Source organism: Labrus bergylta, chromosome 13 (assembly GCF_963930695.1).
Source record: "Labrus bergylta chromosome 13, fLabBer1.1, whole genome shotgun sequence".
NCBI lineage: Eukaryota > Metazoa > Chordata > Actinopteri > Labriformes > Labridae > Labrus > Labrus bergylta.
The window spans coordinates 2,744,650-2,767,487 of record NC_089207.1 but is presented as its reverse complement, the minus strand read 5'-3'; the positions used below and the strand labels follow the sequence as shown (position 1 = coordinate 2,767,487).

At 39.1% G+C, this 22,838-nt stretch overlaps 3 protein-coding genes across 3 annotated transcripts in view; 1 reads left to right on the top strand and 2 right to left on the bottom strand.

The window, feature by feature from the left end:
• The window catches only part of dcaf6 (ddb1 and cul4 associated factor 6), a 30,622-nt gene extending 25,156 nt beyond the window's left edge, over nt 1–5,466 (top strand). The window contains 8 exon segments of the mRNA XM_065962160.1: nt 529–760; nt 762–869; nt 997–1,026; nt 1,671–1,809; nt 2,774–2,930; nt 3,063–3,151; nt 4,688–4,793; nt 4,879–5,466. Coding sequence (XP_065818232.1) covers nt 529–760; nt 762–869; nt 997–1,026; nt 1,671–1,809; nt 2,774–2,930; nt 3,063–3,151; nt 4,688–4,793; nt 4,879–4,931 — 914 coding nt within the window. The 3' untranslated portion in view covers nt 4,932–5,466.
• A 928-nt stretch (nt 5,467–6,394) lies between these two features.
• gpr161b (G protein-coupled receptor 161b) lies at nt 6,395–15,968 on the bottom strand. Its single transcript, XM_020648748.3, has 6 exons — nt 15,766–15,968; nt 13,666–14,053; nt 10,269–10,990; nt 9,389–9,496; nt 8,061–8,186; nt 6,395–7,924 (listed from the first exon to the last, which is right to left on the bottom strand). The coding sequence occupies exons 2-6, from the start codon at nt 14,007–14,009 to the stop codon at nt 7,641–7,643; spliced, it is 1,584 nt and encodes a 527-aa protein (XP_020504404.2). The 5' UTR covers nt 14,010–14,053; nt 15,766–15,968; the 3' UTR covers nt 6,395–7,640.
• Nucleotides 15,969–17,188: 1,220 nt separating this feature from the next.
• otc (ornithine transcarbamylase) lies at nt 17,189–22,607 on the bottom strand. Its single transcript, XM_020648724.3, has 10 exons — nt 22,409–22,607; nt 22,134–22,272; nt 21,381–21,462; nt 20,037–20,124; nt 19,424–19,577; nt 19,219–19,341; nt 18,991–19,044; nt 18,756–18,905; nt 17,756–17,893; nt 17,189–17,642 (listed from the first exon to the last, which is right to left on the bottom strand). The coding sequence occupies exons 1-10, from the start codon at nt 22,489–22,491 to the stop codon at nt 17,583–17,585; spliced, it is 1,071 nt and encodes a 356-aa protein (XP_020504380.2). The 5' UTR covers nt 22,492–22,607; the 3' UTR covers nt 17,189–17,582.
• Nucleotides 22,608–22,838: the final 231 nt, after the last annotated feature.

Below are 22,838 nucleotides of genomic sequence, written 5' to 3'. Positions count from 1 at the left end.
TTTCATGCTTTTTTAATAGGATTTTATTGTTGTGTATTTGACTGTATTTGTTGGTTTTGAGAAGTGCTTTATAAATAAACTTTATTATTATTATTATTATTTTAAGATAAGATACATTTACAGTGTTACAGCAGCAAAGAGCAAAGATTGCAAACAAAAAGTGAACACAGTACACAATTTAAATTAAAAAAGAAAAACTAAGAATGTTCAAAAGAATAGATAGATAGATACCACAATATAGATTTAAAAAAAAAAGGAAAGGAATACATTTATAGGCACACTTCCAAGTGTACATTTTAAGCTGCTTTTGTGCTTTCTTAGAAGTGCACAACTTAAACTTCTGAAGTGTGATTTGATTTTCCAAGGCATTTGTGCAAACTTTTAAGTGCACAGTGTTTCTGATAGATACTTTATTTAGTAAATTAAAGACATGCAAAAAGTACACATCAACTGCCGGCCTACAACCAAAATAGATATAACATTTGTTCTGCATGCACTAATATATTATAATTTTGTATTCCTCAGCAGGCTCAGAGTTGACCGGGCAGCAGCAGAGTGGGCCGGCTGCCTCCACAGACCCGCCCTGTGACGCTTCCTGCTCCAGTCCTCACAGCAACTCATCAGCTCAGGCCCCAGCAGAGAGGGCCCCTGAGGGCGGCACCACGGTGTCTTCATCACTCGAGCGGGGCCAGTCGGAGGCTGCGGAGGACACAACGGGAGGCTGCAGAAGAGCAGAGCCGACGGCAGCAGAGGAGGGGGGGGGGGGAGGAGGGCCAGAGCCAACCTGCGAGAGGTAACCCGGACTCTGACGACAGCGACGACGATCCCATTCTCATCCCGTCAACCCGGTTCAGAGGACAGGGACAGAGGTAGGCTACATGATGATTCCTAAATAAAAACATTATTCTTTTGTGTCATTACTTTGAAAGGGCGGGTGCTGGGATGTTTTTTGTTCTTGTGATGACTGTTTCACTACAAATAAAGATTTAATTCCAGAGGATCTGCAGTAGGAGATAGGATGATCAGGTAATGTCTCTTTTGCACTAACCACTTGAAGCATCTTACCTGTCAGGTGTGTGATGTGGAGATGAGCAACAGCACATCATGGTGTGTGTGTGTAGTATGAAAATAACAAGGTGTGGTCTTGGCTCACTCACAGAAAAACTAATACACACACGGCTAACCTGTAGAGTTCTGAGTGTTTCATGCATGTGAGTACTGACTCCACGCGCAGTTTGAGACCGAGCATTAAAGCAGCATTTTGAAAACCTTGTTTGGAAAGGAGGAAAAAGAGAATGAAGAAGTGTGTGCATGACATCCTGATTTAAAATGAGATGAGCAAATATGATTTCTTAAATTCCAGTTTTTGATTAGACACACAAAAACCCTTAATTACCTTAAGTTACATTTTGTAACACGTCTGTCCATGCCATTTATGGACGAGACTACAAATTAAAATTTTAAGACCTTTATTTTCAGTTGTAATGTTTTGCCTTGAAAAGTGGCTGCTCTCTAGTTTGTTATTGGTTGAATTGTTGATACCAGCATTCATTGTATTCAACATTTGAAGCATGAGGTCATAGAGCATCATGACATCATGCCTTTGTGTCTCTTTGTGTTTTTTGAAGAGCCTCTTAATCACATGTACTGATTTCCTTTTCTTATCACAGACGCTCAGCAGCCGCTCGAATCCAGGAGCTGTTCCGGAGGAGGAAAGAGAGGAGGGAGATGGAGGAGAGTGAGACGCAGAATATCAGGAGACCCTCGGTCAAAATGGTCTACAAAGGCCATCGCAACTCAAGGACAATGGTACATCTGGCGTTCTTTCAAAATGCATTACTTCAGGGACCTCGGGAAAGAAGCGACAGGGAGGGTTTGTTTGACTTTGAAGAAATGTGGTTGTTTTGTTTCCTTAAAGAAGTCAGGATGGATTCCACTGACATGGTGAAGTTCACAAATTCACTTTCTGTATTTTGAAATTGCACACAGAGCACTTTCTGGTGCAATGACACCCTGAAGTTTTGTTATCACTGTCAACAACATGAACGATTTGAATCCGACTCTCTGGTTGGTTGGTTTAATAACTCACTTCTGTTTGCAAATGACTTAAACTGTAAACTTTCTTCATGATGCAAGCAACCTGCACCAGATGCACCTAGCTAAGCTAACTTAGAGCTAGCTATCTGGTTAACCTTAGCTTGCTTAGATAGATCGATAGGAACTTTATTAATCCCTCAGGAAATTCAGATTCCAGCAGCAGGTAACACCAAAGGATAGAACAGCACACAGATACAAAGAATAAAATAAAAACACAAGTTCTATACAAATACTATACTGTACACAGGAGCAGCAGTAGACATGTCTAAATAAAATATAGCGGTACAGATTTATAATAAAATAACAGCAGCAATAAGAAAAAGGTAGCAGCAGTTGTGTTGTTTTGTATTTGTCCTTTGTGTTTATAAATAGATAATTAACAATAAATCATGACTAATACGAGCTGTTAAAATACTCACATGGAGCATATTTGAGTTGGTCAGCTTGTCAAATAACCTCACCAGCAAACATAATCAGTGACACTTAAGTTTAGATCAAATAGTGAAGGTTTGAGTAAACAGTGGATGATGATGATACAAAGAAAAGGTGAATCATTTGAAAACTCTCTGAAATGTGAGATTAAGAGAAATCTTGTTGGTCTCCTAAATTAATGGAAGTGTTTGGTGTTTGGTGATCGATGCAACATTTCATTTCATTGTTTTTCCCCGCTGTGCAGATAAAGGAGTCTTGTTTTTGGGGCAACAACTTTGTGATGAGCGGCTCAGACTGTGGTCACATCTTCATCTGGGACAGACACACGGCCGAGCATCTCATGCTGCTGGAAGCGGACAACCACGTAGTGAACTGCCTGCAGCCGCACCCCTTTGACCCCAGTGAGTCCCCCCCCCCCCGCCCCCCCCCGTCCCCCCCCCCCGCTTCACTCTACAGCTCAGACGATTCCCTTCCTCCAAGACGATGATGCTTCCTTGTTTATTAAAATGCTTTTTGTCTTTTCTCTGTTTCAGTTCTAGCTTCTTCAGGGATAGACTACGACATAAAGATTTGGTCGCCACTTGAACAGTCGCCATCTTTCAACAGAGTCCTCGCTAATGAGGTATGAGGTTAACTGTGTCTTTATTTTTTAAAAATGTTCTCATTGAGATACAGGGTTAATGTTTTTCAAGCGCGTCCTGGACAAGACAGCAGCAAAGGTTTCACACAGAGAACAAAGACAGACAACAGTCAACAAATCAGAAGCGTTAAGCAGAGAAACATGTTGCACACAGTCGTCAAATGATTCTTTTCAAATCTTCCGAGCTAACTTAGTGCTCTGGTTTAAGGTGACCCTGCAACTCAGACCAACATGATGCAGCAAACACACTAAAAGCTCTTTGACCAGAGACAGAGCGAGTTCAGAGGAATGTCATGAGCGATGAGTCCTTGAGATGGAAGGCTTCAGCTGCTTCCAGCTTTAGGAATCAGCAGAGAACAGAGGGCTTGTGTAAATCAGTGTACTTCTTCTTGTGATGAAAGATACAACAGGAAACTCAAAGTACTTTTTCCATTCTCTGATTCTCCAAAACAAAAAACGTCAACCAGAAGTTACATTTTTAGACACTTCAAATCCATTATTACCCCTTTAGCTTTTCTGAAGATTATTTCCTTTTTAATATAGATGGCAGTTCATGTAGTACGCCCTTAAAAATACAAATATGTACCAATCATGGGGTTACTAAGGTGGCCGGAACAAAATAACTGGAAACCAAAACAGGACATTGGAAAGCAGCAAAAAACCCAAATAACTGATTATTGTTCTTTTTTTTTTATTATTTAACCAGCTTGGTCCCATTGAGATTAAAAACCTTCTTTTTCAAGGGAGACCGAGCCGAGACAGGCAGCAGCAAAAACACAAAGTTACAGACGGAAACACAAAGAGAGACACAGTACAGTTTACAAAACACAACATTTAGGATTAAAAATAGAACCATCTATGAGTCATATCTGGGAATCAGTTGTTCAAACAGCCGAGATAAAACATCGACATCCTATAGAATCTGCTTCCATGTCTTTCATTTTAGATTTAAAAACATTTCAGGACACCAGCTCCTTGAGCTTTAAGTCATTCTGCAACAGATTCCAGGCTGAGGGTGCAGAGTACCCAGAAGCCGTTTTCCCAATTTCTGTCGGAGCGTTTTGGACAGAGAGCATAAAGAGTCCTGAGAACACAAAGAATACTGTCCCCTACTTCTCTGCATGATAAAAACACAATTAATGAAGAAGTTGTAGATTTACTGGATGCAGTGTTGATTAAACCCTCACATGGGCTCCACTTTCATATCGACAGGATCATCTTTTACTCTCAGAGAGAAAGAAAGCCATTTTTTTTAAGACTTTTCTTTGATATTTTATCAAACTATCAATTCTTAAGGCCTTCACATATATGTGATCATTAAGAATATGAACAAGTGGATATTATGACATTGATAGAATCCAAACAAAGGACTCCTCTGGTATAAAAACAACAATACATCCTCACTCTTCCTCACAGATGATCCTTTCCTCCCTGTCTTCCTGGTTTTTGTCAGACTCAGCTTCCTTCACTTTGACTCACGTTTTCTCTTCTTCTCCCGTCTTCCTCTTTTCTGTCAAGGTAATAACTCGCAACGAGCTGATGCTCGAGGAAACCAGGAACACAATCACAGTCCCGGCCTCTTTCATGCTCAGAATGTTGGCCTCCCTCAATCACATCCGATCAGGTAACTGCAGGTTGAATCTGGACTCTGTAGAATTGACTGTTTGAATACATATAAAATCACACTTTTTTTTTTTTGTTTCTTGCAGATCAAATCGAAGGAGATCGCTCTGAAGGATCAGGCCAGGAAAACGAGGACTAGCAGTAGCCTCTTGGCCTTTTATTCTAAAGAAGACTATTTCTTTTTTCGCTGTATAGCACTTGGAAGAAAAAACTGAGATTTGTACAAGTATAGTGTAGAATACTTCCTTTTGAAAAATTAGTGTAATTTCTAGCCCCCCCAGTGTTTTTTTTAAGACTTTCTTACTGATGTTTCTGTATGAGGTTAAACTACACCTGTGTGAATGCAAAAAGGCAAGGGTGTCAGTATATATATATATATATTAAGTGTGACAATAATGGCGGCTGGTGTGCAAGAATGTTAAGTGCAATATTATTTTGTTAAGAGAGAGTGAGCTTTGATCAGTGTTAACGTGTGACTTTTATGAATTTGTAGCACAAAGCTAAGAGATGTTGATACGCTGCTCCGGCAGTTTCCGCATGTAAACAAGGACTGTAAGTAAAAACATGCTTTGAAAATGTTTAATTTTATTGTCAAGGAAACAAAAACAGGATGACGCCTTGGCTCTTCTTCTCCTCAAAGGAACGTGTCAATAAATTTTAGTCTTCACAGATGATTTGGAAAGTACTAAATAAACCACGGCGTCTCACAGATGTCTGCACTAGATATAGATTGAAAAGACTGTGCAGCAAACAAACAATCCGTACTTTACTCCCTGATCCTCGACAGACTTTAGTCTTACCAGTAGAGACGGACTGGAACATCGCAAGAAACAGGAAGCACCTGTTCAGAGATGCAGGTCAACATGAATGCCTCTCTGTGATTAGCTTCACTTTTTAGTTTGACACTATTTTAAACTTGAGAGATTATTGTATCTGATGTGCAATATGAACCAACTGTTTACATAACTTTGGTGAAGCAGAGGTCAAAAGCAGAGATTTGAGAGAGAGCACAAAAGGGAATAAGAGGGTTGTCTAAGGGGGAAGGTTTTCAAATTCAGTGTAATGGCAGATTTCTGAATAGTTTTATTTATTTTTGAAGGTTTTTGAAGGTTCACCATTTTTTATGTCTGTCTCAAAACAATCGTCAGGTTCAAACATGAACATCCTGCTGTAAGAAACATGAACTGATCCTTCAAATATTTCACTCTGATCTATTTTTTTTAAACTCCATGATATATTCTGCCTTTTCAAAAGCTGGTGCCTACATTACCCACAATGCTGTATGATAATTAAGTTAATATACTCATGTAAACAGACTATGACGGGTAAAGAAAGCTGGAGTTCCTTTTATAAGAGCCTTCATTTTTAAACCGTGTATAACTACTTTCCTTTACATTGGTTACCATGGTAACAGGAGTATTTAAGTACTTAAAGGAGCAGTAACTGTTAAATGCTGCTGGTCTGCTCGGGTAATGTGTGGTATGGATGGTTGTTGTGAGGAGAATAACATCGTTAAAACACCAACATGAGGAAAATCAACTGGTTCAGAAATGTTTATGTAAAAAGTTTTAATAGAAGAATCTTGATACAAAACTCGAAGGAAAATGTTGGTATTAATACTTTATAGAGGAAATCAAAAGATGACATCACTTCTCAGGTGTATAGTAGTACCTTTTTAAACATAATATGGAAGATTCGAGGTAAGACTGAAGCACAAGAACTGTGCTTTACTCATGACAAATGTCCACTGAGAGTTCATTTGATATTATTGATCAGGAGTGGTGGAGTGTTAAAACGTGAGGTAAACAACATGTACCATTCATTTACTTCGACACAGTGTAGTGGATACACACAGATCATGTTCTCCAATTTGACCACAGGTTTGTTTTTTTGGTGTGAATTGAGTTTCAGCTTTGTGTTCCTATACTTGGTAAAGCATTACTGGCATCTAGTGCATAACAGCATGAAATTTGGACCCTTGATAATGTATTTTCATAAATACAACAATGTGAGAACACTGATAATAGTTCATCAGACCTTCATTTAACCCCGTTTGATTGTGACTACATGTCTGTCGCCTTTGTCAGTATGCACAAACACTAACCTAGCGGTAATAGTTCTGACATACAGTGAGAGTGGTTTATATGAGAACAAGTTCATGTTCAAGTCAACTGCTGCAGGAGATCATCATAAGATAAGAACACACCTGCGGTACCATCAGGTATCGACACAACACGGAACAAAAATCACTCTGCAAGTACCACAAGTACTGTCCAACAGGTTCAGGTCAACATGAGACAAACTACCTTTGTATTCATTTTGAAATGTGTTCATGATGAATATGCAATTTCCAATACATATTAATTCCTATGTAGGTTCATGACATGATTTGGGAGGTTACCCAGAATGCAATTGGATGATAAACTAGCTTTTTTCCTCTCAGAGCAGTTTTTCTGGATGATGATAAAAGACTGCAGTTCTTTGATCCTGCACAGCCCTGATGATGTTAATGCATACTCAGGAAATATCATTATATATAGTAATGAACTAACAACAATCAGATCATTTAGGATACAGTAGTTAAGGCTTTTCTATTTGATTACATGAATCCATCAAAAGACACTTGACGGTGACACTTGGTCCAACATAGTGGAATGAATAATGTGCCGCTTCCTGTTTCTAAACTATTTCAAGTATGGAGTACACATGAATGGAAAAAAAATAAGGCTTCATTGACTTGCACCAAGATGCGCAGCTCTCTGATTGGTCGCATGGAGTCATGTTTAGGGTGTGAACCCCCCCCCACAGCTCAATAATAAACTGAGTACAGTTCAGAGCAGCTGTGTGGTCAGGCTGGTTTTTCCTCCACGTCCTGCAGCTCTTCTTCATCATCTCTGTCGTCTTTAACGATACCTTCATCGATGCTCTCCAGCCTCAGTCTCTGACCGTCCAGGTATCTCGGTCTAGGCGTTGCCCTCGTTGTAAATAGTCCCAGCGGCAAAGTCAGACCCTCCCCAAACATGGTGAGCTTGGCGTCACTCTCGATGGCCTTGGCCAGACAGGACGCGAAGGTGTCGAGAGATTTGTGCACCTCTGCTTGGACTTGAACACAAGACGTGTTGATGTTTTCAGCTGAGGAGGAAAGTCAGATACGTTGATCATTTTGACGTCTGTTGGACACATTTTATTGAAAAACAAAACAACAACTTTAATTTAGATTCTTCAACCCTCTTTTCTTTGGTGGGAGGTTGAGTGTGGGATGGGATACCTTTGGAGTGCTCCACCTGGTCTTCAAAGGTGACTGAGCTCCTCCTCTTCACAGTCAGATGCCCGCTGAGCTGTGTGTGAGAGCAGCCGTCTGTGGAGAAGTTATCCAGCAGCATCACGTCTGTGCCTGAATGAGAAACGTTTAAAAATGGACAAAAAAAATACGTTTAAATAAAAGAAAGTTACATGAAACTAAAAAATGTCAAAGCAGGAACCGTCTTAACAAATTGACAACACGAGTTCAGGGTTGGCAAAGCACATGACACTACTTGCCCTTCCTGTGTCATCCTGAACTGAAAACATGAGCTGTGATTCAGGAATGCGGGGCGGACTGTAACAAAGCGGTAAGAGAGTGATGCAACAGAGTCAATAAAGACAGTCCGTCAGCCTTTCAAACTCTGTGTTTACACGTGTCATGGATTACTTCATCTCTCTTTAATGTTTAATCTTAGATCAACAATCAAGTTTAAAAATAAGGAAATCACTTCTGCTGAAGTTCTACAATTCACTTAGCAGACTCTTTTATCCAAAGCGACGTACATCAGAGAGTAAGAACAACACAAGCAAGGATCTAGAAAAAAGGGAACAATGTCAGTAAGAGCAAACGATCAGCTTTGAGTCTGATTGGACACACAGGTGCTGACAGGAAGTGACCAGAGGTAAAGCACAACATTGAGGGCAGTTCTTGAGAGCTCTAATCAGTATAGAAACCATCTTATAAGTCGTTGTTATCAAACAAAAACCATCGTCATTACCATCATCATCATCAATAATATGGAGACCATCATCATTAAGTTAGTAGGTATTCATGAAAGAGCTGGGTCTTTAGCTTTTTCTTAAAGGTGCAGAGGGACTCTGCAGATCACATGGAGTTTGGAAGTAATTTCCAAAGAGATGAATTGATGCTTAAATGATCAGTCAATTATCAGAGAAATAATTATCCAAAATGTGAACAACAAGAAACTGTAAAAACAATGCAGCTATTACAGCTTCTCAAAGTAATAATCTGTAATTGTTTCATTTAAATATCATTATACACAGATAGCTTTCTCATTTTAAACAGTTGGTTGACAATACAATAAATGCAAAATGTCACTTTGGGCTGAGGGTCATTTGTAATGACATTTTTAACCACTTTTACTCAAATTTGTAACATTAAAAAATGCATTGTTGTAATTGGTGACCCATTTTTGACCACTAACTATGATTGTATCTTCAGGAAAACAATGTACTAATTTGATGAGTATATAAATATAGAGTAAGTAAACAATATAGATTTGGGACACTTAAGAAAGCCTGTCACGGTCGTTCTTGTGTGTGAACACTTACACGAGTCCTGAGTGAAACTGAAGCCTGTGTCTCCCGTGCTGCTTCCTGGGGCGAGCAGGTGACCTCCACCAGCCAGCATGGCCGTGAGGTGTGGGGACATACCCAGGTCTGTAAGAACACAAGGAAGCTCTCATCATACAAAAACAAACACAATGTGAACACACAGACATACCGGTAGATATAACTGAGTTATTCTGTGTACTGTAAACCAACATTGTTTACAGTACACAGAAACAGCCTGTATATTAAGGCAGGCCATTTAAACATTTAGTGTAAAGCAAACACTCCTATCACTTGTATCTATGTAGATATCCATAAAAGCATTTATACAAGCCAAAGCTTGTCATTCATAACATTCATACAATACACAGCGGCTACTTCACATACCAACGTCCTTCTTCCTAAGAGAAGTGACGCCATTTTTACTATTCATGTGTTTTGTGCTTTTAAATTCAGATATCCACCACGTCATTCCTCCTGTCCAGGATATATTAATAAGATATCCGCAGTTGAGTTCCTTCTAGGGAAAACTCCCATTTCAGATATCTACAATAAATTTTTCCCAGTCACAACTTTTTTTTTTTGTGCCTTTAATGTAGAGCTAGGACAGTGGATAGAGTCTGAAATCAGGGAGAGAGAGAGAGAGGGGAATGACATGCAGAAATGGAGCCGCAGGCTGGATTTGAACCCGGGCCACCCGCTTTGAGGACCCCAGCCTCCGTACACGGGGTGCACGCACTAACCACTGTGCCACTGTGCCACCAGCACCCCACTAGTTACAATTTGAATAAGATTATTCAATACAACATCATGAGTATCTCAGATCATTCATCATATCTGAAATCAAAATTATAAGTAGAGCCACCTGCTGCGCTCTCACCTGTGATTCTGTTGGAGATGCTGAAGAGGCGGGACGTCCTTTGCCGTGTGGCGAATGACTCTCTGTAGTAGCGATCTCCGAAACACATCCCCAGCAGCTCCTTCCTCACCGTTTTATTCCAAAGGCCGTAGATGAGCGGGTGGCACACCGCGCTGCAGAAAGACAGCCACGCCACCAGAGTCTCCACGCCCGGAGACACGCTCCCTTGTCCCCACAGAGCCTCGGTGCACACCACCCCGACGTACGGCCCCCAGGTGACGAGGAAGGTGCCGATCACCACTAAGATGGTGACGAAGGCCTTGCACTGACTCCCAGCGTACACGAGGCTCCGTCGGCTTCCATTAGAGGAGGTCGAGGTGCTCGAGTTCTTGCGTCCGTTCCTCTGAGATCCGGCAGAGTCGTCCCGGGCGTCGACAACCGTCCCACAGTGCACCTTCCTGGCCTTCATGCGAGCTACTCGGAAAATGACTCCATAACAGGCCAGCATTATGACGAATGGGGGAAGGGTGCACCAGGTGACCCAGAAGGCCGTGTAGCCCGGCTCCCTGTGCCAAGATGCCACACAGGTCCATTTGAAGCAGTCGAACTCGAAAGAGGACCAGCCAAACAAAGGGGGCAGGCAGCCCACCAGAGAGTGTAACCACACGTAGGCGATGACAACGACTGCCCGGTTTCCCGTGATCTTCATGGGGTAGATCATCGGATAAAGCACTGCGTAGTACCTGACGGGACAAAAGAGAAAAGGCTGTGAGGAAATCTGCAGATCAGAAACTCAACAAAGCTCCCGAGGCAGACTTCAGGTCCGAGTTACACAGAGACGGCTCAGATTTGTGCGAGCGAGACAGAAGCTAAAGGTTGCACTTTATCCCCCCCCCAAAAAAAACAATGCTGGGAAAGGGTTTTCTGAAAAACTGCAAACTGAGCAGAAAAGGAGAGCCTTGGCTGGAGAACAAAAAAAGTGCCCTGTAATGAAAAGTCCCAGAAGGTGCTGAGGGTAATTAGAAGAGCGACGACAACAGAGAGGACTGTATGCTACAGAGCTCCTTAACAGCAGAGCTTAGCCGCTGCAATGACACAACTTTGTGATCCTCGACAAAAAACCAGACAGGTGCATCCCCTTTTAGTTTTAGCTCACCACACAACACCCATAACGCACTTTAAAGTCTTTATATGCGATGTTTTGATCCAGCAGATGTCGCCCTTGAGCACCAGCATGAAACCAAAACAACTGGCGCTGCATTGTTGTGTTAGCATGCTAATGCTAGCGATCTTTATTATGCTGGTATCTTCACACTGCATGTAAATTTACCTGAAATGAGCGTGATCTAGAAACACAGTTAAGCAGTGAGTACAGTATGTTATTCTTCTTTTCTCTAGTCCCTCAATTAAACAACTTTTATACACGAGGGGAGGAGTCAGCCGGCCGTCCGGGCGATGTAAACAAAGTGAAGATAGGACTCTGAAAACTCTGAAAACATCACAGACAGTGGGACTCGGGTGTTACACCCATTGTAGACAGTCATGACTCACAGAGTTATTTTCAGAGGATATACTTGATTTCTACATTTAAGTGTGAAAAATCACATAGAAAGCCTTTAATACAATATAATAATAATAATAATAATTGTGGCTTAAACTGGCAAAATATTTATTCAAAGCATGTTAATTTATGTAGTTGAAGTAAAACGAAGACAAAGCACTCTTTGACCTAAGAGGTAAAGTTTGGTATGATGGATTAGCTGTATATGTGTAGGCTTTTTTTCTCAAAATAGGAATCATGGGAAATAATCTGAGCCCTGCTATTGCACATGAATGGTGCTTTCGTGTCAGAAAACATTCAGAGTTACTTTGTGAAAGCACGTCTAATGCTTGTCACTTGAGCTAGGAAAATCTCCCACCCTGGATTGGTGAACTAATCTTGTTTACAAGGCAACATACCAACGTTAAAGAGAGACACAGAAAAAGCTACATTTTACGAGATTGGTGGCCTGCAGCACAGTTTCAAATCTTCTATTCTGTTTTTTATGTCAAGGTATAGTCAGGTCTTACTTTGACTTGATATAAAAACAGCTGTAATTGATTTGAGAACGTAAGGATGAATTTATAAGGAATACAAAGGAAAAGAAAATAACTCCTCTATTTATTGACCTTTGTATTCAGGCTGCTGCTAATCTAATACAGATGTCCTGAAAAACCACTGGAAAAGAATGTGTGACAGATGTTAACTGGATGTAAACCCAAGTCAGTCTTATATCTGAATTATCCGTTTTAACTTTGCCTGCATTTAGAGAAATAATACACGTCCACCTAAATAAACATTTGGTATGTGGTTATAATAAAATCTCAAGTTCTTATATCTCATTTTCTCTGCTTCTGATACCTGAACTTCTCTGAGACCTGTAGTCAATTTGTTTTGATTTTTTGATTTGCTGACATAATGCTAACTTTTTATTATGCTCAGTATTATGCATTCACTCTTTAGATGCCATAGTTGGTATTTGCTGATGTGGCCAATACATATTTGTGTCACAACCATCAAACAAATATTGCTGAATACAACTAACATTTTGACATTTACATCTCTCAATGGATCACGATTCAAAGATTGCCTACAGGCAGCAGACCAGGAGTCAAATTAGTCAAATAAAAACAGTGGCTTCGTCGTAGGTAAAGCACTTTTTTTCCTGGTTCATAACTCATTCAATCGCAATGGAATGAATGTGATCAATTTAAGTAGTTGAAAATTCCTTCTCAGCAATGCACCGCTTAACAACCACGAGCCGATACCACTTGCCTGTGATTAGTCGCTGTGGTGGAGTTTTAGTGCTTTGCTCAAGGGCGTGCGAACAGCTGTAACCAAAAGGCCACCGCTTTGTCTGCGTATAAAATTCTGCGTTATGTCTGACTTAAAGGAGCAAAAATCAGTATTTCTGTGAGTATATGTTCTCCTGTATGATGAGGACGTGTCCTGTGATGAACCATCAGAAAAATATCACATAGCTCTGGATTCCCCCTCAGCTCAACAAAGCATCTTTCAGCTCACTGTTTCACCCTCCATTGTGAAGGTTCAGTCTCTTTGACTTTGTGTACTCCTCAGCAGATAACAGCAGACTGACAAAGTTAGCAACTTGCTGGTAGTAGGCATTGTGACTCATATGGACTTAAAAGCCAATGTGTGTTTTTAACTCAGCGTTGGATGGAGACCAAAACAACAGCAAAGAGATAAAATTGCACAACACTGTTGACATAACAACTTTATGGATCACTTTGCTTGCTTCACTTTCCCCTCGTGGCTTAACAAATATTGCAAATAAATAACATTAGATTTATTATTAAACATATGACTTTACAAGAATTATCCAAGTGCCTGTGGTGGTAATAATTATCCAGCACGTACCTGTCAATGGCGATAGCTCCCAGTGTGAGCATGCTGGAGGAACTGATGAGCAGGTAGAGCAGGGCAGTGAAGTTGCACCACACCACCCCGAAAACCCACTCTCTCTTCGCCGAGCTCACGGCAACAAATGGCAGCACCAGCATGGAGAGCAGCAGGTTTGAGAGCGTCAGGCTAAACACAAACTTGTTGCTGGGTGTCAGCAGGTAAGGCCTGCGGTAGAGGGTTACCACGATCAGCAGGTTCCCCATGCAGGCCAGGAGTGTGATGGTCACGATGGAGACGGACTCCAGGGCAGCCAGACCCTCTCCATTCCCCAACGCGGTGCAGTTCCTACTGGTGTTCATGGTGAGACGCTGGGCCACAAGGCACTTGCAGGAATGTTGGGAGACTGTTAGGGGACAGACAGATGTTGAATTCAATATGTTTTATCCCCTCGGTCTTTACTCTGTGAGAAAATAGTAAAGAATGTCTATGACTACCTTAAGAGTTTCTAATGCTTTTTGAAAAGGATGAACTGCAAATCCTAATATTCAAAAACACAGAAGCAGATGTTTGTAACTCTCAATGAATTAAACGATTAATCACACATTACATGTAAGATCAGAAGAAAATCAATAGTAGACATTCATGCACTGATTAACTGCATCATAAAATCAAAACTTTGAAGTACATTATGCATGAATGCAGAACCAAAAATGTGCTTGAGGGATTAAACATGTCCCAAAAGTCTGCCATTAGATCTCCATACAGTACAGAGATTAATAAACCAACAGCTGCCATAAAAAAAGTAAGTTTATTTACTTAAACAGTTTATTTTAAATCACTTAGCTGTTACTACAACTTATTGATTTTTATTTTTACTTTTCTTTGTACTTTTCTACTCTTTTTTTCTTATAATGCTTTTCTATTTTATATATAATTTTAACTTTTTTTGTAGAAGCTGACTCAGGGAGAAACGCACAAAAATTCCAATGTACCTGTACTGTCCTGTACCTGAGCACAATAAACATCTATCTATCTATCTATCTATCAAACAGATCTTTACACTATGATCAGACAAGAGGTTTGTATTTGTATCACACTGTCTAAGAATATATATATATATATATATATATATATATATATATATATATATATATAGCCCTCTCAAGGCTTTTAAATCAACTACATTTAATAAAATATAATACTAAACTTACAGTTTTGGGTTACTTCTGTATTTTTACTCTACATTTCAAAAAGTAAGCAATGTATTTGAATATATCCAACATCTTTGGTTACAAGTTAGTTTCCAATTAAATTGATTATGTATGATCAATTAGCATGGCTTTGATTTTCCAGAGAAATAAGTTGTCAACTCAAGCAGGTTAAATAATGTTCACTTCATTTGTCTACTCTCAGTTACATTGAATAGTTTCTGCTGATATGTCTACACTCCTTCACTTTAACTTATGTCAATACTGTCCATTTACAACTCTGTTTTTACACATTTACATTTAATCTTTTCATATTTAAGACTAGTAATGCTAAGTTAAATCCTGGTTGTATATATTCCCATTCTTAGTTTTGATATTTTTAGTGCTTATTTACTTTGTATTTAATATTATATTGTGTTTAAATTTGCTAATATTGTGTTTTTTGCTCATATTGTGTGTTTGGACAACCTGCTGCTGTAACGCCACAATTTCACAGATTGGGATCAATAAAGTAATTCTATTTTATTCTATTCTATATTCTATTATATTCTGTTCTATATAAAAACACATGTTCTCGCCTTTAGATCATTCAGCACATAACACAACATATCTGCATTATTAACCTTTTATTAACACTTTTTTAAACATTAAACCACTAAAAGAAGATTGAAATGCTTCAGAGTTTAAACATAAAATTGCGTTATGTTAAAGTTAAACATCAAAGTTTGGCTTCGTGTTAAACATTAAAGAATATAAACGTTGTAGTTCGCAGCGCTGTGATTATCCGTTAGCAGTGAAGCTAACTCAACCATCTCCCGTTAGTTAGCCTCGGTTAGCTGAAACTTTCTCCCATTGTCCCCCAAACAACTACACACACAACTTTTTCACTTCTTTTTTTTTTTTTTACCTGCTTTGGTTCGGCGTTGTGGCCCCACATTTCCTCCCCCTTACAGACAAACCGTCCATTCTTTGGAGTCCTGTTCCACACTTTAACACAGCCTGGGGGAAAAAACCTCCGAAAAGCTCCACAGAAGCGTTAACGCTGAAGAAACTCTGCTCCGCTGGATCACAGGCGGCCAGCAGCGGCTGCAATGGCGTCCTCCTCCTCCTCCTCCTCCTCCCTCTCCTCCTCCTCCTCCTCCTCGCAGACTCCTTCCCTCTGTGGGTGGTCGCAGTTTCAGAATTGAAGCAGCAGCTACATGTAAACAGTGTTTGTTGTGCTGCGCTTCTTCATATGAAACCGTTTAAAAAGCTCTTTAAACTCTTATTCTGCTTCAGTTGGAGGGAAATGTTCATGTTTACAAAAACTGTCAATATACACTTTGTGTGTGTGTGTGGTTTTTTTTCATGACAGACAGACGGTGTTTATGAATGAACTGCATAAGCATAGTATTAAAGCAGCTGGACCACCCACAGAGATCAAAGCTTCCCGCACAAACATTTTATCTTCCGTCATCCAATCAGAAAGCGAGGGCAGTTCCAACTCCGTCCACTAGATGGTGTACGCAACCTTAATTTTTAATTCCCTTGCATTTATTCCAGTTTTAGTCAACACTTTTAATATTTTACGATGGAGGATTAGGGCCACGTTAATTTTTTTTTTTTTTTTTTAATTTCGAGATTATAAAGTAGTAAATTTACGAGAATAAACCGAATAAACTCGTAAATTTACCATAATTTTTTTTTTTAATTTAAAAAAAAATAAATTTACGACTTTAACCTCAAATTTTTTATTTTTTATTTTTTTTAACATGGCCCTAATCCTCCGTCGTAATATTCAGAATTTAAAAGGACAATTATAAGTACGAACTGGTAATAAGTGACCAACTGAAAATCTAATGTCATTTAAATGTGGGAAAAATATGTGGTCCATTTTTTCATTTGTTGATTGGTTCAATTTCCCCCTTAACCTAAATATAGCAACTTTAAGTTTGGTGGGATATCAGTATTGCAGTTGTTGTGGTGTTTAGGTGTTAGGATCCACTTTGGTGGATTAACACGTTCTTAAATGGATGCATGATGTTTGTAATATTTTTGAATAGCTTAGTCTATGTAACTCCACTCCTACTGGTGTCAATGTGTGTTTATTTAGAAGTATTTAAAGCTGTTTAATCTTTACCAAGTAAGAATATGTATTGATTTCACAGGCTTAAACATTGCAGAAAAAAGAGAAATTGTCCATTAGGTGTCTGGCATAAAAAAATAATTTGGCAGACAAGCTTGATTTATTCTGGTGCCCTTGCAAAAATAAATGCAAATTGCAAGCCTTTTAAAAGTACAGTGACTTTTTAAAATCCAGGTGGAAAATAAATGGAACTGAATGGATTAAATACAACTGGTAAGCCAAGACAGAGGCCATTTTTAATGCTGTTGGAGGCAGTGGCTGCTAAGTTAAAACAACAACAGCAAGTTGAAGTCAGTAAGTCATAGTCCACAGTAGATCTCATGCTTGCAGCACAGTAACATTTTAAAGTAATGATTAATAGAGTAATGATTGAACAGCAGTCAGCGGTGGTCTGTTCTCTACAGCACAATGGTTTCTGTAGTCATCCTGAAACATCAAACATGGCAGAAAAAGCAAACCATGCATGCCCCATATATCAATAAGTAAATTCAACAGAGTAAACACAATAACTTCGAGTTTATCAGTTTTGTGCTGCAATGATTTTACTTTGTATCATTTGTCATTCATTATGACACACAAACAAAAGTTTGAATCAGAGGTTAAAACTTGAGCATTGGGATCTGTGGGGAGTAGTCGGTCAGGAGAGAAACCATCAGACCCTGAAAGAGAAGAAGGTTATGATGATTAGTAGAGAGGGAATAAAACAGGAGACAAAGAATACTGACACAAAACTCACACGAATATTCAATTATTAATATAATGTTTTTTTCACCATAATGGTCCACTTCCTGTTCTCTGCCTCAGGGAAGACGAGGGAGCGGGGCGAGTAGAACACCTCGTCATCCACCTCCTCCATTTTCCGTGGGAGACAATGCAGGAAGGTCCAGTCTGGTTTGGCCACACTTCCTGTCTGTAGATGACCAGAGCAAAACAAGTGATCAGGTTATGACCTGCACAGGGTGTCACAATATGCAATCCAGCTTTCTTTAGAGAGCACATAAACAACCCCAGCAGTGTTCAACATAGGACTTTACAGTGTTTAAAAAAACTAACTAACTAAATAACAATAATAGACGATGCATGCCTGTGTACACTGTTACATTCACTTGACTTGTATAACACATGTTTCTGGTCTTTTTTGCTTTTTGAAGATGTTTTAACACCTAGTTTTTCCTACTTGTGTAATAGAGACGCACTAACCGTGAGAATCAGGGCAGATACCAACATTTAAAAAAAACGTTTTGCAAATTATCGATTCTGATGGCATGTTTTTTTCATGACTTCTTTGTACTTGTCTGTTTTTCAAATGAGCTATGCCACTGGCTGTATTTAAATACTGATTGCAATTATTTAGGTACTTTCTGTAAAAAGTAACATTATTAGTGTTTACTAACAGGACATTAAGACATTTTTTATTGATGAAAATAACCATCCGATATCTCAGAAAACAATATCAAGTTGTTCTTTGCAAGAGTTTTTTCAGCTTTCATACTAACTCCAAAACCAGAGGAAGTGTGTAATCAGTGCTCTACTAATTTACCAAAAAACTACTTGCAGATAGTTTCATTCTGTGCTGTGCATCGTTTTTTCAGTCAAGCAGGAGTTTGAGTCAGAGAATATGTTTGCCCTGAACTTATTTACTTTTTGTCAGGAATTGTGTTTAAAAAAAAAGAACAATAAGGGAAAAGGTATTTACGATTCAGTTGAGCGCTGTGGTTGAAAGTCTGTAAAGCTAAAATGTTCTTCTAAATATGGAACATTGTCTTCTTTACCTGCATTGTAATCTGGTAACCTTTAAAGTCATTGAGCCTCTTCTTCTTCTCCTCCTCCTGTCCCATGCTGACCCAGGTGTCAGTGACCAAAACATTGCTGCCGTGGGCGGCCTCCATAGGGTCAGCGGTCAGAAGAAGTTGAGTCCCATGCTGAGATAAAATGCAATGTTATGAATTGATAAGAAATCGGTTACAAGCCTTCTGCTTATGATAAGAATGTGAAAAAGAAAATCACCTCTTTGGAGAGTCTTTGAGCCTCTTGGATAACGCTTTTCTCTGGTCCATAACCCTGAAAATGAAGGTACAGATGTAGCTCAGGCTGTCATTATTATTATTAACAAAACAGAAAAACAACCACTTTTTTAGTTCCCCAAGCTTTTGTTTGGGAGCAACAACTACACGCTCACAATCCACTACATGTATCTGCTTAGAAAAAGAAGCAGCAGCATAAACAGAGGAGAACCTTTGGTGTAGCAATCTTCAGGTGAATCCCCAGTTTGGCTGCTGACATCATGAAGGAGTGGAGGACATTGTTTCCATCTCCAATCCAGCTCACTGTCAGTCCACTCAAGGAGCCGTAATGTTCCTGAGAGAGAGCATTTGAGAAATCACCACTTCATTTTCATTCTTTAAGGTGTAAACTGATAAAAAGAGAGACACTAGAGTACCTGTAAAGTGAGGTAGTCAGCCAGAATCTGGATTGGGTGGTAGAGATCAGACAGGCCGTTTATGATGGGAATAGAGGCCTCCTTATCCAGCTCCTCCAGGGTGGAGTGGCCGTACACTCGAGCCAAGACAATATCACAGAGCCCTGAGAGAACCCTGTGGTGGGAGTTTAGAGATGACACAGGTCGTCATGTCAATGTCATATACTTATGCCATGGAATTAAGAATGTGTAGTTCACGTTCCAGATTTATGAATATAAACGGTGTTTAACAAATATGAAAGGTCGGTTTGATTATTTTTAGTGAGTGTGACTTCTGTTTTGTTTTTTTGTTTGTTTCATTTGTTTTGTTTTGAAATGTTTTGTTTTTTTTTGTAACCAAACTAGTCGTGTCTTAAATAATAAGATTTGTAACGAGGGGAGGTGTAATAAGATGAAGCTTCAGTCTAAACCTTTTCAATCAAAGTGTTTTTGTTTTTTCTTGTGACCGAAATAAATGATTACAACTACTACTAAAGTTTTGGACAACACCAGCGCTAAACAAGCGACGCAGTGATGCATTGAAACACACCATATGTCAAAAAAGCATGAAAGCAGAGCATGCTATAAGACTCACCTAGCTGTGTCTGTGGAGCTCTCATTCACTCCAAGGTGGATGTCCTGAGAGGTGAGGAAACAGGGGTGACCCCCCAGCAAAGCAAAACCTGGAATCATGACATAAAGCCATCTTCAGTTAGTCTGCTAAGAAAGCAAGCACGTGATAAAATGTTTATTTTGAATGTGGGAAAGTTGAGTGAGAAACAGGAGAGGATGTAGTTCAGAGATGCAGACTGTGTTGTTCCTGTGATGCATTCAAAGTCCTCTTTCAGCAGTTCTTTTGTGTCCATGCTTACAACCACTTTACAACGTGCGGAGCCGGCTGATGAATAGCATCAGCTCAGACGAGATTGTGGAGATATAACAATTCTGTTAGAAGCCTCTTGAAGCAGCCATTTTCTGGTTGTTTGTTTTTGTTGTTTGTGAACAGCAGGGGGCACCTTGCTAAGCACATGGGTTGATTAGGAACCCTTTAAATGTTCCAGGTGTGTCACCGTTTGGTGATGCACCAGGAAGGGACACAGGTTTTTTTTTTTACCACATGTTAATGAAACAGGTCAATGGGATGCAGGTGGAAATGTTTGTATGTCTAAATTAAATGAAGAAACATGATATTCCTGACTGGACATTGAACTTATTGCGTGCAGAAGGCCTCACTGGAACGGTGCATCAGTGGCTGTTTGTTGAGTTTATGTGATTTGTTTATAATTGTAACTGTATTATTGTTTTTTTTTTGGACAAAATGGATGTATGATGTTTGTAATATTTTGAATAGCTTAGTCTATGTAACTCCACTCCTACTGGTGTCAATGTGTGTTTATTTAGAAGTATGTAAAGCTGTTTAATCTTTACTAAGTAAGAGTATGTATTGATTTCACAGGCTTAAACATTGCAACAACAAAAAAAGGGGAAATTGTCCATTTGGCAGACAAGCTTGATTTATTCTGGTGCCCTTGCAAAAAAAAATGCAAATTGCAAGCCTTTTAAAAGTACAGTGACTTTTTAAAATCCAGGTGGAAAATAAATGGAACTGAATGGATTAAATACAACTGGTAAACCAAGACAGAGGCCATTTTTAATGCTGTTGGAGGCAGTGGCTGCTAAGTTAAAACAACAACAGCAAGTTGAAGTCAGTAAGTCATAGTCCACAGTAGATCTCATGCTTGCAGCAATGTTTGTTCCCTTTCATATCACAGTAACATGTCATATGATTATAACTAATAACTCTAGTTATAAGTTAATTCTATCTCAAATAGCCACCACACCTCTTTAAATGTAATGTCAGGTGTTCATCTGACACTTGTTGTCTGGTGGCCTTAGAATGGCTACCACAGTGCTGCCAATTCAATACGAAACAAGTCACCTGTTTCTGTGGACATTCTTGTTCTAGTGCTCCTCTTCTCAAATACCATCGCGATGGACTTCCCTTGCAGAAGAGGAAGATACTGAAAGAGAAAGAAAAGTTAGCCATGTTTAATGACACTGAGGCTAAACCTACGCAGTTAGGACATTTATTTTTCTATTAAACATTTATTAAACATTTCTTGCAAATGTACAACTGTAAAAAACAAATACAAAATGTGGTTACGTTCTGTACAGAATTGCCAAGTGAAACAGCTGCCATGTCAATAATTAACAGTTCATCATTTTAACAAATAGAAATGAAATGACAATGTCTTAGAGTGCAGTTAATGAGGTCTGGACTGAATATAGGAAATAAAGAAATAAGATAAACAATCAAAAATACCAGGGCATATCAGTTTTCAGTTTCTATTTCAGTTTCTTCAAAATAACATAAACTGTTTGTGCTATTTTTCCTTTTACAAATTTTAAGGACTTGAGGTAGAACAAAAACACCCAGTGACTCCAAGTCTGAGCATCAGCACATTATTAAATCAATTCATTCAGAAAACAGGAAAAATTGGGGGATGACTTTAATAATCTATTTTTGTGTATAAAGAATTTTGCTAGACACAGAATCACATTAAACTATCTCCAGATAAAAAGTGGAAGTGATTAAACTTCCTTTGCATGAGTCACACGACATACAGAAATAGAGCAGTAAGGACATTTAGCAAATGCACACAGTCAGCAAAAGTCAGCATACGTTATCTACCTGTTTCTCATGTTTAATCCGATGTTTCAGATCCCCTGAGACCCACAGCAGCTTCTTGATTTCATCTGAGCTGAAATCCTTCAGAGTGAGACAGCTGCGACCCTTTAAATTCACCGAACCGAGGGAGGGAGACCCCGTGCTGCAGAAAGGGACGACATGTCAAAACGACGGCTAATTAATGCATCGTTGTTGTTGTTGTTGTTATTGTTGTTTTTAAGCAAGATTTAAAACAGTTCTGGCGAAATATGGAGTAAAAGTTTCCAGGTGTGTCTTACCTGAACCCTCGCAGAGAACTGTTCTGAAAAGATCTGAAACATTTGAAAAGCGTTTTGTTGACCGACAACATTTTGGTAGACATTGTGATTCAAATCGGTAAAATAAGTCAATTCGTTGGGAGTGTTTCATCAGCTTTCATTTACAGCCTGGCCCAAAACGACATGCTGCCAGAACGTCAAAACCAGAGCGTCAAACCAACGTGCAGCAGCGTCGTTACGTCTGACGTCACCATAGGACACGGAACCAAGTTGGAGTTTGATCGCAATAATATTTACAATATTATTTAATTATATTGTAATTAAATAATATATTGTAATAATATTTACAATATTATTTAATTATATTGTAATTAAATAATATATTGTAATAATATTTACAATAGTATTTGATTATTTAATGTATATTTACAATATATTTAATATTTACTAA

What these genes read in the sequence shown, in the direction of transcription:
- gpr161b (XM_020648748.3), bottom strand. Translation starts at nt 14,009, where the DNA reads ATGAACACCAGTAGGAACTGCACCGCGTTGGGGAATGGAGAGGGTCTG. An exon ending in GGAGCTATCGCCATTGACAG is followed by an intron (nt 10,991 to 13,665) that starts GTACGTGCTGGA and finishes TTGTCCCGTCAG; the next exon opens with GTACTACGCAGTGCTTTATC. An exon ending in CCAGGTGGAGCACTCCAAAG is followed by an intron (nt 7,925 to 8,060) that starts GTATCCCATCCC and finishes TTTCCTCCTCAG; the next exon opens with CTGAAAACATCAACACGTCT.
- otc (XM_020648724.3), bottom strand. Translation starts at nt 22,491, where the DNA reads ATGTCTACCAAAATGTTGTCGGTCAACAAAACGCTTTTCAAATGTTTC. An exon ending in AAGAATGTCCACAGAAACAG is followed by an intron (nt 20,125 to 21,380) that starts GTGACTTGTTTC and finishes TCATGATTCCAG; the next exon opens with GTTTTGCTTTGCTGGGGGGT. An exon ending in ACAGGAAGTGGACCATTATG is followed by an intron (nt 17,643 to 17,755) that starts GTGAAAAAAACA and finishes CTTCTCTTTCAG; the next exon opens with GGTCTGATGGTTTCTCTCCT.